Source organism: Peromyscus californicus, unplaced genomic scaffold, assembly GCF_007827085.1.
Source record: "Peromyscus californicus insignis strain IS unplaced genomic scaffold, ASM782708v3 Scaffold_10__1_contigs__length_136768540, whole genome shotgun sequence".
Classification (NCBI taxonomy): Eukaryota; Metazoa; Chordata; class Mammalia; order Rodentia; family Cricetidae; genus Peromyscus; species Peromyscus californicus.
The window spans coordinates 2,093,374-2,109,948 of NW_026294391.1; the positions used below are offsets into that span (position 1 = coordinate 2,093,374).

General features: G+C 40.4%; 1 protein-coding gene across 1 annotated transcript in view; it reads left to right on the plus strand.

Moving 5' to 3' along the window:
* The window catches only part of Slc9a7 (solute carrier family 9 member A7), a 171,008-nt gene extending 155,469 nt beyond the window's left edge, over positions 1 to 15,539 (plus strand). The window contains exons 15-16 of the mRNA XM_052734311.1: positions 4,154 to 4,259; positions 8,565 to 15,539. Coding sequence (XP_052590271.1) covers positions 4,154 to 4,259; positions 8,565 to 8,816 — 358 coding nt within the window. The 3' untranslated portion in view covers positions 8,817 to 15,539. The remainder of the gene's footprint in view (positions 1 to 4,153; positions 4,260 to 8,564) is intronic.
* Positions 15,540 to 16,575: the final 1,036 nt, after the last annotated feature.

A 16,575-nucleotide genomic window follows, 5' to 3' on the forward strand; every position in this document is an offset into this window, starting at 1 on the left:
TAAGAGCCAACTATGGAAACATATGCCTGTAATCCCAACACTCAAGAGGTGGTGGTAGGAGGGCTGAAAGATAAAGCTTAACCTGGATTACATAATGAGTTCAAAGCCAGCCTGAGCTATATAAGACCCTGTCTCAAAATAAACACATTCATTTAACATTAAACTATCAAGAAACACAAAAAACTGGCATAAAGCAGTATTCTTCTTCCCCAAGTGTAGCCACAGCCACTTAAAAAAAAAATCTTTTAACTTTAGTAACATCTAGCAGTTTTATCTTTTTCAGTTTTATATATAACATAAAAATCACACATATATACAGTGTATACTTATTTTCATGTCTGGTTTATTTGTATGATTCATCCATGTAGTGTTTATCTCTAGTTCATTTGTTCTTATTGCTGCATAGTATTTTACTGTATGACTATCCCACAATTTATCATTCTATTATTGATGAGTATCAGATTATTTCCCACTTGCAGAAAACTTCTGTGAACATTCTTATACATGCATGTCTGATGTACTGTGTGTATGTTTCTAGTGGGACTGTACCTAGGAGAAAAAGTGCTGGGGTATAAGACATGTGTAGGTTCAGTGTTAGAAGGCAGTTTTCCAAGGTGGTGATACTATTTCACGTGTTTGAAAGTTCCAGTTGCTCCACATGTTTGCCAATGGTTGACTTTTTTTTTCTTTTTTTCTTTTTTCTTTTTGCTTTTGTTTGTTTGTTTTTAGAGACAGGGTTTCTCTGTGTAGCTTTGCACCTTTCCTGGATCTCACTTGGTAGCCCAGGCTGGCCTCGAACAAACAGAGATCTGCCTGGTTCTGCCTCCCAAGTGCTGGGATGAAAGGCGTGCACCACCACTGCCCGGCAACTTTTATTATTGTATATTTTACTATGGCTTTAAGTTGTATTTCTGTGACAGCTCATAGGATTGAGGACTCTCTTCAAACATTTACTCTTTGAAGAGAAACAGAGGTGAGCTCCAAAGTCCCATCTAAATCTAAATTTAGAGAATTTGGCATTTCTACTTCTTAATTCAGGGAACAGAAACTAAAGTGATCATAGTCTAAAGAATTGGATAAGGAAGTTATCCATGATTCATTCTACCTCCACATCATCACAAATCCATTAAAAGTGAGTTTTGATGTTATCAGAAGAGAATTTGAGCAAGCATGATATGGTAGTGCACACCTGTAACCATGGCACTTAAGCAGAAGGAACATAAATTCAGGACCAGCCTAGGCTCCATAGCAACTTTATGGCTGGTCTGGGCTATATAGTGAGTTGGAGGCTGTCTTAGTTACTTTTCTATTACTGTGATAAGACACCATGACCAAGTCAACTTATAGAAAGAAGAGTTTATTGGGAATATCAGAGGGTTAGTTAGAGTCTGTGACCATCATGGTGGGAGCATGGCAGCAGGCAGGGAGGAGGCAGGCAGGCAGTGTGCTGGAGCAGTAGCTTAGAGCTTACATCTGATCCACAAACATGAGGCAGAGAGAGAGCTAACTGGGAATGACATGGACTTTTGAAACCTCAAAGCCCACCCCCATGACACACCTCCTTCAACAAGGCCACACTTACTAATCCTTCCCAAACATTTCTGCCAACTGGGGATCAAACATTCAAATATATGAGTCTATGGGGGCCATTCTCATTCAAATAATCACAGACACCAACCTAGGCAACATGCGACCGTATCTCAAAAAAGAAGGGAGTTGAGTTGAACATGAATGACTTCTACTGATTTACAGAACCTGCATAAACCTTAAAATGGGGCCGACAGGCTTCCAGTTTAAGATGAAAGGCTCAGTGTCCACATACTCTCCCTTCTTTTCCCAAGCGTCATAGAAATCACAAAAGAGGTATTTTTGGTTACTTGAAAAGCCGAAGAAAGGTGGAAGGAATTACAGCAGACAAAAGGGAGTCAAAGGCAATCTTGAGTCTTAGCCAGTTTGCTTAGCTCATTTATTCAAGACTGTTGTTGGGAACAGCTGTAGCAGTTCCTTCTTGTCAACAGATTGATTAGTAGCTGTTTTTCCTCAGTCTTAGACATTTAGAGAAAGTAGAAACCCTTGACAGAGAGGGGTGTTAGTAGGGAAACAGATCTTGAGGACAACAGATTTTTCTGTCCAGAGTCACCTTCTCTGTTTTTGTTTTTAAATACCATAATAGGAGTCCCCATCCTACCTGATGAACCAAGAGACTGGATACATACATGAGGGAGTGGGGATGCTGAAATATTAAACGATTGCAGATGTTTACTATGAAAAACTTCTAGCTAGGCATGATGATATAAACCCATACATAAGTTCCGGGCCAGCACAGCATACAAAATGAATTACAGGCCAGTCTGGGCTTCAGGATGTGAGACTTTGCCCTAGAAGGCAAAAAGCAAACAAAAACCATAAGAAACACCCAAAACATTTCCTGATAGAATCTTTAGAAAGAAATGGGAGATTTTTCCAGTCATGAAACAAGGGCAAGTTATTAGAAAATAGTTCAAAAAAAAAAAGAAAAAAATCTTGGAAATTAAAAATTAGTTTTATGGCTGGGTATGCTGATGCATGCTTATAATCTCAGCACTTGAAAAGCAGAGACAAGAGAATCAGGAGTTCAAGGCCAGCCTGCCTTGACTTTATAAGACCCTGCCTCAGGCTTTTCAGAAAATACCGCACCCCACCCCCCAAATGTAATGAATAGTTGTACATAGCAAAGACCAAATTGTTGATTTGGAAAATAAAATTAGACAATAAACATCAAGAATTAGCAAAAATTTAGAGACATGTTGAGAGAAGAGTGTCAGCTACAGATGGTCCACATCACTCAGGCTCCAGGGGATCTGGTTCTAATTTGCATGGATTTTTCCAGGTTTTAATGATAGATACATGCATAAAAGCATATTCTCTAGTGAAAGTATAAAATCCAGTGTGAGGCTCCACAGCTTTGGCTATTCTAACTGTGCAGAAGTTCATTCTGATGAACTGTATTTTAGTGTGTGATGTTTTTTATTTGCAAGCTCTTTATAATAAAGTTTTGATTAAAGTGATTTTAAAAAAGAAATGAGCTATTTTTTAAATAGAGAATAATAAAATATGTGTGACATGAAAGCAGAAGCAGGGACCATTTAGGGGAGGTAGGGAACCTAAACACCACTTAGGAAATAGGATAGGAAGGATGGGGGAAAGGCACAAATAAGAACAAAGTAAAATGACATACATGCATGAAAATGCCACAATGAAACACATTACTTTGTTTACTAACTTAAAATATAAACAGCTTTAAGAAACTGTATACACATCTGCATAGATATTTTTAAAGGAAATTGTTCCAGGACTTCTCAGCTTGAGTCAAAAAGGGCTTGTCTTTGAAACGCCCAAAGCAGGGAACAGAAAGGCAGCTTCTGGCTTGACCCTTGACATGGTAGAGATTGAAGCTCCTGCCACCTTCCTAGCTAAAGACAGGAGGGAAGTGACTGCCTTGTAGTGGCCCAAATCCATCCCCACGCCTGTTCTTTTTTTTTTTTTCCAAGCCTGTTCTTAAAGCCAGCAGTTCCACAGCAGCTTGTTTTGTTTGCAGAGAGCTCCAACAGAACCCTTGTTTCTATCTTTTAACAAAGAGTTATTCCATTATTTAAAAGCGTTAAACAATTCACAACTAGAAGCATACCTCAGTGTCTTCTCCTTAAAGGAACTAAATTAGGTAAGTAAGAAATGTACTCTAATGAATCCAGTGTTCTTTTTGCTTGCTTGTTCGCTTGGTTTGGATTGTTTGTTTGGGGGTTTTATTATTTGAGACAAGCTCATAGTGTTGCCCAAGTCGTGGTTAAATTCATTATCCTCTTGCCTCAGCCTCCCAAGTGCTGGGATTCCAGGTGTGTACTGTTGTGCTTGATTGAATTAATTCAACATTTTTAAACTGTTAGAAATCAGTACCCTGAGAGTTACCCATGTGCACTTAGACACCATGGAGGTATATCTTCATCTTTTGTTCCTATAGCTGTAAGGATTACCTGTGTTGTACTGAGACAATGGGAGGCAGGGAGGCTTTTTGTGTAGAATGTCAGACAACTTATTACTCTTTGGGTTTTAAAAATGCATTCTGTTTTGTATATGTTTTCATTGCAGCCATTTTTCCTTAATTCCCCTTTTAAAGTTACTTGAAGCCCATTCTCACCCACAGCGGTCCCCCGCTAACCACCACTCTCCCAGCCTGGTGTGGCTTGCTAGCTCGATGTCTGACCAGTCCCCAGGTGTATGATGTAAGTACTGCATGTAGGTGCTGTGTTCCTGCTCAACAGATACTCTCTTCCTTAGGAAAAAAAAAAAACAAACCACACTCCAAACTCCAGATCCATAAATTTTGCTCATCTAATAAGATGATCAGAAATGGCCTGTGTGTGTGTGTGTGTGTGTGTGTGTGTGTGTGTGTGTGTGTGTGTGTATATATATGTATGTATATGTATGTGTGTGTGTTCATCTCTTTGGCACAGTAACAGGGAAACCTTTTAACAAGGTTATATGGCTTCCCAGTTGGGCAGCTGTGGTTGGGAATCCAAATGACCAGATTGCAATTCAAGCCCTCACAGGCTACTGAAGTACTCTACACTTGTTTTCTTGTCTGTACTATGGGCCTATTAGTGCCAGCTGGCATGAACATTAAATAAGGTTCATCAATACATACTACAAACCACAAAGCAGCACACCAAGTTAAGGATTCCTTTGCAATTAGTTTATTTATTGGTTTGGTTAGGTCCTCTCTTCCCATTTTCTGGTGCTAGAAATGGAGTCATCACACTTAGGAAAAGAATGCCCCTGCCATGGATGTCTCAGACTTAGGGCTGAACTTGAGCTCCCAATGTGGGCTGCAGGGCAGATAGGTAGAGAGAGCAAGCAGATATCTACAATTGAAGTAGTAGAAAGGAAGATAGAGCTTCCTCCTTCTTCATCTCTCTTTCACCATCCCAAGATGATAGTCTTTGCCCTGAGGGAAAAGAGCTGCTTAGGTTTGTGTTCAGCCTCATAGCTGCCAAAGGCTTGTTTCATTGTCAGCACACTGCGAAGGCGCAAATGCTGCAGCAATATAGTTGAGGAGAGTATAATGGCAGGGATAATGCAGGCTGTCCATGGCCCCATGAGTAGTAATGGACAAAACTACGACCCTAAGACAGGTCTCCAAATAATTATTCAGTAATTCACAGTTGATTTCATCAATGATGAGAAAGTAGAAGGCCAACCAAGGTCTGAGGGAGAAGGGCCCTCAACCATGGGGTCAGGAAATGTGTTACACATTCAGAAAGGAGACATGACAGGGATGTGTATGCCATAGCTAGCATAGTTGGGATAGCAGATAAGGGCAACCATACAAAAAAGACCCAAGATGAAAGCAGAGTTCTTAGATGCCATATTCTTCCTTTGAGAACAAGGATTGCAGTTACCAAGTCACCGTGCATCTGAAATTCAGTGCTGCTGTGCAGTAGGAGAGACCACCAGAAACTAAGGTTCTTACTCATCCACCTTAGAGGAAGGCGACCATTGAAAAGGTGACAGAGAGGCCGTCTGTAAAAGCCTGCCATTCAATTATGAGGAACTGAGTTTGGATCCCCAGCACTCACATAAAAAGCTGGGCATGATGATGCAGGTCTATAACCTCAACCATGAAACTCACTGGCCTGATGACCTAATCAATAAGTGAACTCTAGGTTCAGTGAGAGAACCTGTCTCAAAAGATAAGGTAGAGAACAATTGAAGAAGACACCCAATATCAACCTCTGGTCTCCACATGCAGGTGCATGCACATATGCACATATCCACATGAACATTCAATGTACATGCATGAACACAGGTGACAGAATTTTGCACTTGTAAAGCAGCTAACTGGGCTGTCTCTTTGGAAGAGTGGATTGTGCCATGGAAGAATGTAATTCTGCCTCAATCTTTTCCTCACATTTTTACCTACTGTGAAGACAGCAGCATTCACACCTCCTTGTCTTAAAGATGTCTGAGCCTCTCAGCATCCCCAGCTCCTCCTCCCCTATACAAGTGAGCCTTCTTCTGTGACCCCTGGAGTAGACTACTTCAAGTTATAAAAAAATAGGCCTTTGGGGATGTAGCTCAGTGAAAGAATGCCTGCCTAGTGGTTATGAAAGCCTGGGTTCCATTCCTAGCACTGGGGGAAAAAAGAGGGAAAAAAGGCTGTGATGGGGCATTTAAACCCAAAGCTTCAGCCACTTTTTAAAAACCTTCTCTAATCTGAAACTTACTAATTGCCCCCTTTCTCAGAGATTAGGGATATTCGGAATAGTCTGATGACCATATAAACTCAGTAAGGTTCTTACAGTCACGGAAATCAAGTATGTCTTTCACCAGTTCAAGAGGCTACTCAGGGTTTGCTTTAGGAACAATGTTTGGGCTCCGAGCTCCACACACTCATCCAGTCCTGAACTACCAAGACAAGAGCCACCCTTGATGCTGATGCTGCCCATTTTGGCTGAGGTTCTTCTGCCCAGCATCTCAACTACCTCCAGATATGGCAAGGCCTCCTGTTGAGTGAAAGCAAAGTCTTATCCATTGTATTATCAATTGATAAGTATTATCAAAGTATTCTTAATTGAGGAATTCAAAGTTGAGAGAAGTAGAGGGTCTTCTTCTAGTTAGTTCCAGGTGAGGGTTGCTGACTGGGTGGGTCATGTCCATTTGATACCTGTTGTCTGGTCCCTACTCATCATCTTTAGGATATTTTTGTTTGGAGAGCTCTGAGGTATTCATCCTCCATTATTCACACTAACTGTAACTCATGTCTCAAATATATCTTGTACACATAGCCTAAAGTTAATTTTATATTTATAATTTCATACATGAAACAAAATTTGAATCATGAGACTTGTGGCATCATGTCATAATGTCATGATAAAACCTGTTATTTTTGTACAATTACTAAAAACTATAGAAAGGTGGAGATAGTACTCAAAAAGTTTGGACTATGGATCAATTTAAACTTGGAATTCTTGTACTAAAGAAGCTCAGCCTGTGTGAACTAAGCACCACTTAGGAAGGCAAGAAGAAAAGAAAGAGACATTGCCCTTGGGTGGTTTATCATTGAGATGGGGGGTCTACATGCCAACGTACGTGTGTGTGTGTGTGTGTGTGTGTGTGTGTGTGTGTGTGTGTGTGTGTATCCATAGCTTTGTGCAACATGACTTGAGGTGGATGGATAGAGGAGTCCCTTATATCCTGATGTCTAGAGGATATAAGACTTCAGATGAGTTTGGAAGGGCTGATGGTAAATGATAGAACAGACATCTGGGGTGTCCTGACACTGTATTTGCCATTTGAGAAAGCCCTTCATAGTATTGGACAGACATCAGTGCAGACAGGAGCAAGGTTTCCTTTGCTGTGCTTGTGAAACCCACTGGAGAATGTCTATGTGAACTCACACTGTCTCCTGACTCTCTCCCCACCATCTGGTAGCTTCAAGTAGTCATGACCTTGTTAAGCCTGCTTTATTTAATCTTACCTATTTGACTACAACCATTGCCTAATGTGAAATGCCATTCTGGGCCTTTTTCTGACGCACTGATTTTTTTCATATCTTTTTATGTGGATCAAACTAGACTGGAGGCAACACAAATTCTAACTACTTCCTGTCAGATGGACAACTTTTAGGCACATTGCATGAATTCTCACAGCATAGGTTTCCTACTGTGACCCCAGTGTTCATGCCCTTCATGGTAGGAGGCGCTTACGTGTCCTTTCCAGCAGGTATTTAATAGAGGGTCAATAAAGCACATTCTCCCCATCAGTCACTTCATCCAGCTGAAGATGTGGAGACAGTAGAGGGAAAACAAGAAGGAAATCCTCACTGTGGCTTACTCTCACCCCTGCAAACTAAGAGAAAGGCTTGTTTATATATAAATAAGCAGCAGATCCACCCAGAAGACCTGCTCAGATAGGAGAGAAGCAGAGCCTATTTGAAGTGTTTATTCATGATCTTCCTGGTAACATTTCTATGTGCATGGGGAAGTTGAGAATGCAGCCAGCCTGCTTTCTTCTCTTAGACACTAACCCCTGAGCTATCATGCATCTGAAATCTAATCTGCTTCTGGTATTCTAAATCCTGACTTAGGCAACAGTGCCTTGTATGAAAACACTATAGTTTCTATCCAGTGACCATACCAAGGATGTAAGCAGGCAAGTTTCATAAAATCCTTAGGTGTTTTTTTTTTTAAAGATTTTTTTAATGTATGTGTATTTGTGTTATTTTTAATATATGTGTATTTGTGTGCCTGGGTATATGTATGTATATGTACCAAATGTGTTCAGGTACCTACCAAGGCCAGAAGAGGGTTTTGGATCTCCTTGAACTGGAATCACAGGCAGTTGTGAATTGCCTAATTTGGGTGCTAAGGATTGGACCTGGATCCTCTGCAAGAACAGCAAGTTCTCTTAACTGTTGCACTGTCTCTGCAGCCCCCAAATCCTTGGTTTTCTGATGTGAGGATTTGGGGTTAGGTTGGCCCCAGCCCTGGAAAATCTCAGGCTCCCCTTTTGTTGGTTGTACCTTTCAGAACCAAGAGCCACTGAGAGAAGATGACTCTGATTTCATCCTAACGGAGGGTGACCTCACCTTGACCTATGGAGACAGCACTGTGACTGCAAATGGCTCCTCGAGCTCCTACACAGCCTCTACAAGTCTTGAGGGTGGTCGGAGAACAAAAAGCAGCTCTGAGGAAGTGCTTGAGCGAGACCTGGGAATGGGAGATCAGAAGGTTTCCAGCCGGGGCACCCCCCTTGTGTTTCCACTGCAGGAAAATGCATGACTTCCCCCTAAGTCTTGGAGGATCAGGGAGGCTCTCATGAGGATGAGGATGGCCAAATGCCCCAGTGTGTTTGAGGTGTGGCATTGACTGGGTTAAACTAATACTTCTGTTTCATTGGGCTCTGAAACTATCATCACCAACACTTGACCCAAGACTCAGATGGTGAAGCTAAAGTGTCTCTAAATTAAGACAAAGGCAGACCTATTCCCACTTTTTCATATAGTAGTCCGCTGTTTCAGAGTTAAGCAAAATAATAGCATGCTTTTAATGGTTTCTCACTTCATCTGCCTGCAGCATCTAACCATGGTGGGGCAGATAAGGGACTTCAACTCTGTGCTGTAGTGCCCATCTAGCTGGCTTAAGGAGCATCAAGTTGGAATGACAAGTTAGACAAAAGACAGTGAAGAAAGGAAACTGAAACCGGAATCCCGATGGTACCATACGCTGGTGTTACCCCAGACAGTAGAGCCCCTGGCTCTGAAGACTTACACAATTGCATCCTCCTGTCAGAGTCCTAGCTGTTCTATCTGTGTTGCTCCTAGACTGAAGATTAGGAAGCTTGTCCATAGGCTGGGGCATTAGCTCAGTGGCAGAGTGCTAGAGTACTTGCCTACAATGTACAAGACCCTGGGTTCCATTCCCAGCACTGCAAACAGTGTGTGTGAGGGGTTTCCAAGAGCATTTCAATATGGGGAAAGAAGTCTAGTTCCTTCTCTGTAAGCCTCTATAAGAGAGTTACTGAAATGTTTAAAACCAAAGGCAAATCATGTTCTGTTCTTCTCTTTTAATTAATCTGAGGACAGGAGGTATTGAGAAACTGATGATGATACCACTGGAACACTCACTTGACTTTGGAAGCTACTATGTGAGCCCACTGCCTGGAAGGTAACTGATAGACTGAGGTTTATCTACCACAGGGTTTGAGATAACATGGATATTCGCTAGGGAGGAGAAGGCAGGAAGAAATGGAAGAGGTCCTAGACTATGGTTAGAGGAAATAAATTTCAATGTGAAAAAATAACCTGTAAAAAAAAGATAGAACTCTTTATTTTTATTTTACATAAATTTCATTTTAAAACATCCAAAAGAAGTAATTTCAAAATCATACTAAATAGAATATAGAACTTGCTTTATTATAAATTATATAAATGTATATGTTTAGGTAAAGACTGAATTCCAATGCCAACTATTTTTAGGACAAAAACTTCAATACTTATAATTTATAATTACTTTCCCATTGGTACTATTTTCAGCACCTAGAAGACGAAAATCATTCTGATGCTTTTATTTCTATCTGAACTTTTGTTACTAAAAAATATATCCAAAGCCCTTTAAATGACTTAGCATTTTTGCTCTTCCAGAGAAGACAGGGAAGTCAAAAACAAAACAAAACAAAACAAAAAACAACAACAACAAAAACAAATCAGATTTTTTAAAACTATTAGATGACTGGCATTCTGACCTCTGACCACACCTTCCTTTGTGAAATTTGATAACTCCAGGAATCAAAGATGACTCATCTGTTGTGTGTGAGAGTTGGTGTTGGTCAAAGAATGTCCCCTGTAGCAATCTTCTTGTGGTCTAGGTCTTGCTGCCATACTCCACTTCTGATTTTTGAACCTTTTCTTCCAGCCTGACTTGGTTTACTTTCTTCAGGAATTATGTTTGGTATATTTAGCTGTGTTCAGACATATAGGATCATGTCTGGGTAAAGTAGAAAGTGAGGCAGGGCAAGATTTAGTCAGATCCATCAGGCAAACTGGAGAACTTCTGGATGCATTCTGAGGCTTCCTTTGCTGTGGCCAATGAACCTGCCCCAAGATTGTTCAAATCAGAACTTCTCCAGAAGGCACTACAGAGCTGCACATCTTCTGAGTTCTAGTGGTTAAAGGCAGTCCTGTTTTAAAAAGTGTTGCTTTAACCAACTGGCTGTTTCTTATGGGATGCCTTTTCCTCCAATCCCAGATTGGCTCCTGTAAAGCTTCTTCATCTAAAAATTCTTTTCATGGTGGTGAAGTGGTACGAGCATCACATGCAGTAGTGAGCAGCTGCTGGAAATGCTGTTCTTTTGGTCATTTCTTTACATTGTTGAATCTGTAACTCCAGCTTACTGAGTTTCTTGAAAGTTCAGTCTTGTCGTGAGATTACATCTTCATCATTCAAATCTCAGTGTATCTTGTGTTACTTGGTTATGACACTTTATATGTGACTTCAATATTCTGCACTGCTTTCTTGTGTTGTTTTAAGCTGCTCTCTTGAGGTTTTACAGGAAAGGCCCCACATACTCACCCTGGTCAGCTCCCCAGTGTGATGATCTCTGTCTGAGGTAATAGTTCCTGTATCATCTGCCATTTCTCTGTTTCCTTTTTGGGGGAAAAAATTCAGCATTTTCCATTAGAATTTGTCCCTGATGATTGATTTGTAACCATTCAGGTGTATAGTTTCCTCTTTGTTCCTGGCTTTTGTTTTGCCCATTCTCTGGGAGCCCATGTTTGCAGAATTTGTAATGGCTGTGGTTGATTTTCATTCTTCTTCTTCATAACAAGTTGAGGGGAACAGGCCTTTATACTTTCATGCTCTTTCTTTTCATGTCATGGTTGTACTGAGTAGCTTAGCCTGCAACATTGGCTTGTAGGTTCTGTACCTCATCTTTCTCATTTTTATTGGGTTGGAGAGATGGCTCAGCCGTTAAAGGCTAGGCTCACAATCAATAGATTCTTATTCTTGCATTGTAAGCCCCTATCTCCTGAAGTCTAGACTTCTCTCCTGGAGGATTTTAGTTGCTCCCTGAGTTGCTTAGCAGGCCTGCAGATGGCCCATAGCACTTCCCAGTTTCAGATTCTGTGTTTCTATATTTTCCTAAGCTGAAAGGTTCCTCCTGTGAGGTACAAGTAGCTCACCCAGAGAGTTCAAAACAGAAACTAACTTAATTCTCTCTGTGTCTTTTTACTCTTGGATTCTTCATATAATGAATGAAAACTAAAAGTAGTCAACTCTTGGTCAAGATGTAGAACATTTTAGTCAATATTCCCTTCTGTGCATACTTGGTGAGAAAGACATTTGCTGTTGAGAATAAGTTTGATTGAGACATCTTTATTTCCAAGGTATATTGAGAGATACTTTTGCTTTCTGCCATCAGACCTGGAACTATCCCATTCATCCAGTTTCCAGAGTCAGGGTACCTGAGGAGCTCATTACAGCAATGAAAGTCTTAGAATAGCTGCCATCATACAAATATCTCCATTAAGGCCCCAGAGCTGCAGAGTCAATACCACCTTCTCCAGCAGCCCTATATGCAGCACAGACAGCAAAGGAAATAGTAAGGGGCTGCCTGCTCCTTCTGCACTGTAGACTCCTGTTCTGATCAGTGAGGTCAGCTGTGCTCCATAGAAGTCTTAAGACTTAGAACTTCAGACATTGAACTGATGCATGCATGCAATATTAGTGGCTAAATGAGGATTCAGAAGCAAAGTAATGAACATAACCCAGTAGAAAATCCTGTCTTCTATAAGTTTAGGAATTCATGTGTCTCTTGAATAAGTTTAGGAATTCATGTGTCATGCAAAGAGAGGTCGTTTTCTTGGTGGAGAGGCTACTGCATCAGGTTAAAATGGACATGGTTTGAAATACAGCATTTCAATTTAATTCTTTCTTGATGAGCTATTCTAATTTACTCACTCTTAAAGTAGGTAAAGTATTGAGAGAAATCTTAGAGTTTTTTTTCCCATGTCTTACAATGCTGGATGTTTTGGTAACCCGATTTCTAAAAGATGCTTTTATAATGTGGTGTTTTTTCTCCTCATTGCATAAAAATAGTGCTCATAAGCACTAGAACATCAATAGTGGCATCACCTATTTAATCTTTTTGACAGCCTAGTCTTAGCCTAATCCTGTTGTGTTCCTCTTAAAGGATCTTATAATCTTCATTATTTTGAAACTTGGCCCTGATCTTTGGTTGCAAAATGTAGAGATTCACCCTGACTTCTCAGGAGTTCTCAAAGATGAAGCTACCTATAGAAGTGGTTCCACATTGAAGTGTTGTGCCCAGGCTACATGAAGAAAAGTAGAGGTGCCACAAAGCCCAGAAACTGCCTGCTTCAAAGCCAGCTATCTGGAAACCAGACTGGAATTGCTGAGTAATGGTCAGGTTTGTCTAAGAAAGTAGTCCAAGTCATCTTTCAAACCTGTTCATTCTGAGTTGAGGGTGATGACAGCTCTGAGGACTGGAATATTCTAGATCAGGCATTCTGAACTCAGACTGCTTATTACCTTTGGTCTTTGATTTAAAAAATTCAAGGTTGAGGATTTGGCTTAGCTATAGAGCACTTCCTAGCATGCCAAGGCTAGGGTTCTATTCCCAAGCACTAAAATAAAAATGCCAATTAAAGGTGTAGTAACATAAAGATTTGGGTTCTGCAGTTTCAGAGTGGGGCCTGGCATGTGTGATTTGTTTTGAAACTTCTAGGATTCCTCCTGTGCAGAAGGGTTGATTGAGCCTTTTGGATAAAGCTCACAAGGAACCCTTTGGAAGCTTAGTTAAAGGAATGACCTACTGAGTTGTTTGTTTAGTAATCATTAGTGACAAAATGAAACTGATTACTAATGCAGATTAGGCCACTGTAAAACTTTTGTGCTCATTTTGCAGAATTCAAGGTTGTCTTCCATATGAAAATAAAGAGACTTGAAGGAAAGAGGAGGGTGACTTGAGTATATGCATAGAAGAATTTCAAACTTGTCATCTTTATTCCCACTTGTGGGGAAGGAAGCTTTTGTCTTTGAGCTGCTGAGTAATCCAACACAAAGGATTCTAGGAAGCTGTCCTTTCAGTTCAGTATGGAATTAAATTAATAGTCCCTTTTTGTGGTCAGACTTTGTCTTGTTAGTCCACATACCTTATTCAACAGAATAAGGGTAGGTCTATTCACTGTCAAGGAAGGTTGTAGTCATTCTATTGTCACATGTCAGCACTGGTACAGCTCTGATAGAAGATAAAAACCCACTCATTCCTTTTCATAATGCTCCTGTGGGAACTACCTAGAAAGCCCAAGCTTTCTTAGAGAAGGAATTCTGGCCCTTAAAGAAGGTTGTGTGTTTCTTTCTAGCAACACCGTAGAAAGGGCATATCAACTTCAATCATCCAGGGTACTTCCTAGAGTGACCATGATGCTTTGGAGCTAAACAAACCACACTATGATATCAAATGTCTCATCAAGCAAGCAGCAAGGAATACCCTGGGTTGGATCCTCTAGACCTCCAAATGCCTTGTGGTTCCATAGAAAAATAAGATCTCTTTTGAAAGAAAAGAAAAAGTTCTCATCTGTATGTGAGCAAGTCCATCCAGAGCAAAGACCAGTTCCTTCCAAAACAAATGTCTGCTTCACAATTCTCCACAGCCTTTCCCTTGACTTGTCTCCAGTGGAAGTGAACGTAATTGTGTCAGATATTTAATGTGAACCATTGGTTCCCCGGTACAGAAACACCACTGAGATCAGAGAACAGTTGAGCAATTCACCAGAGGTACAGACCATCCTCTTGTAAGCTGCCTGGTTCCCAGTATGAGTTCTAAGAGAACTAAAAGTAGCCTAGAGCTGACATCACCATCCATCTAAAATGTCATCTGCAGGGAGGGCACTTGAGTCTCACACCTGCCTTTTGATATTGACTCTTAAGTTGGGGCAGACCCTCTCCTGTGTGTTGAGTTAGAGCTCTTCTGTTGTTTTTTAAGTGAGACTCTGATTTGCTAGCATCAGCTGTTGTGTTCTGAGGCAGTAAGTTTGACTTAACTCTTAAACTCTACTGGCCAAGAGTTTAGTTTAGAAAGAACACATCTGGATGCTGCTTTTACATCTTTGGTACCTAAAATGACTCTACCCCTTTTTAAAACCTAGTTTGAACAATCCATAGAGAAGTATCATAGGAACGAGTGTCAATTAGATGTCAAACCAGAAAAGCATTCCTTGACAACTCTTTCAAAACAGGACCTAAAAACAAACTTTTTTTTTGCCACAGTTTTTTTTTTTGTTTTTGTTTTTGCCATACTATTTTTTTGCTGAATGTCATTTATTAAAGGAGGGAGGAGGTCTTAAATACAGGCTTACAGCACAATGGGAGAACCCCAGAGAGCAGAAGTTCGCTACCAATGTTTTACAATCTTGCATCTAAGCTGTTAACGCCCATTATGCAGGATACACAGACAAGAAACTTCGCTTAAGCATTTAGGAGGGTGGAACCCGGCAGGGAATTAGCATAGGGAGGATATCAAGGTCAAGGTCAGCAAGCAAGGCAACAGTTACCCAAAACAGGGGGGGGGCAGGGCCCTACAGGTCCCCCTTTTACTAGAAAATGAGCTTCTGACTTAGGTTGCGTGGGACGTCAGCAAGTCACCTTACCTGTAAAAACAAACTTTTTCCTGCTTTCAGTTTTTATAGACATTTGTCAGATTAGCAGATACATCTTATCACCAAGTGCTGGCAAATTGTAAAGAGCAAAACTCAAGTTTTTGTGTTCATTTTATATTCCAAAGCAGGGGATGCTATAACTGTGGCTCATTTGGAACGTATAGGCAGCCATGTTTTGGACACTTAAGCCTTGGGGATCAGTAAAAGGAGGGTCTATCTGTTGTGCTGCTTTTTGAGAAGGCCTCAAGTGGATATGAGAATACACAGCACAGGCCATCATCTTCTCAGAGCACCATTAAAAGGGCACAAAAAAAAAAGAAGTGAATAGCATGAAGCACTGAGGGTTTGCTGTTGAAAGCAGTTTCAGAAAGTGACCATCCTGGTATTTATGGATAGGTACCTGCGAGGGTGTTTGAGGGCTGATTATGATGATTCTACTTGTAGGCCTTGGAGGAACAGGGGATGCTTTTCAGTTTTGTGGGTATTCAATCTGTGGATATATATAGTGCTGGAAGCACTTATTTAAAGTGTAACTTCACAGTAGGGCTGTTTCCTCCTAGGTTTTCTTTTTTTAACCTAAATCCTTCTTTTTTGGCATATTCCCACTAAGACAATTAAATGAGAAGACCATAAAGATTCATTGACTAGCTGGAAAGAAACTTTTAAAGCAAAATAGGGGGAATTTAACATGCAATGATGGGACTTTCTGGTGAACTTTTTCTAGAGAGCTGACAGAGTGTATTTGGGGAGAATTTTCTAGAAAATGACATCAAAATGTGTATTAACTGTGAATATTAAAGACTTGGAATTATCTGCAACCTTTATGTGCAATAAGGAAAACTGCAGTAGGAACCCAAAAGTGTTTTCCCTTGCTCTCCTTTTATTTACTGTTTGCCTTCAGATAGCTATTTAGATTGCTATTGTAAAGCTAGCCTCGTGGTTTCCTGGCCTTTACTAATATTTAACATGTTTTTCTCTAAGCTTTTTTTTTTTTTTTTTTTTTTTTTACAAAACTCAAAATAAAAAGATTAACTGGCTGAGCTAATGATGTTTTGTATTTTCAGAGTCCCCTCTCCTTTATGTGTACAGTGTGATCTTATTTCCAGCATGTTTCTTTTTCTCACTGAGAAGTTACTTCTTTTTTTTTTAGAACTATTTCTCTTCAGGGGAATTCATTCAAACTATAGTTGGCAAGAAATACTTGGACCCTGAGCAAATCCAGCCTACAGCCTGTGTTTGTCAATGAAGTTTTATTGGCATCCATTACACTAATTGCTTGGCATGCTATCTGGAGTTTCTTTATGCTACAGTGACAGAGCTGAGGAGTTGTGATAGAGGTTCTGTGGCACAGAATATAGTAC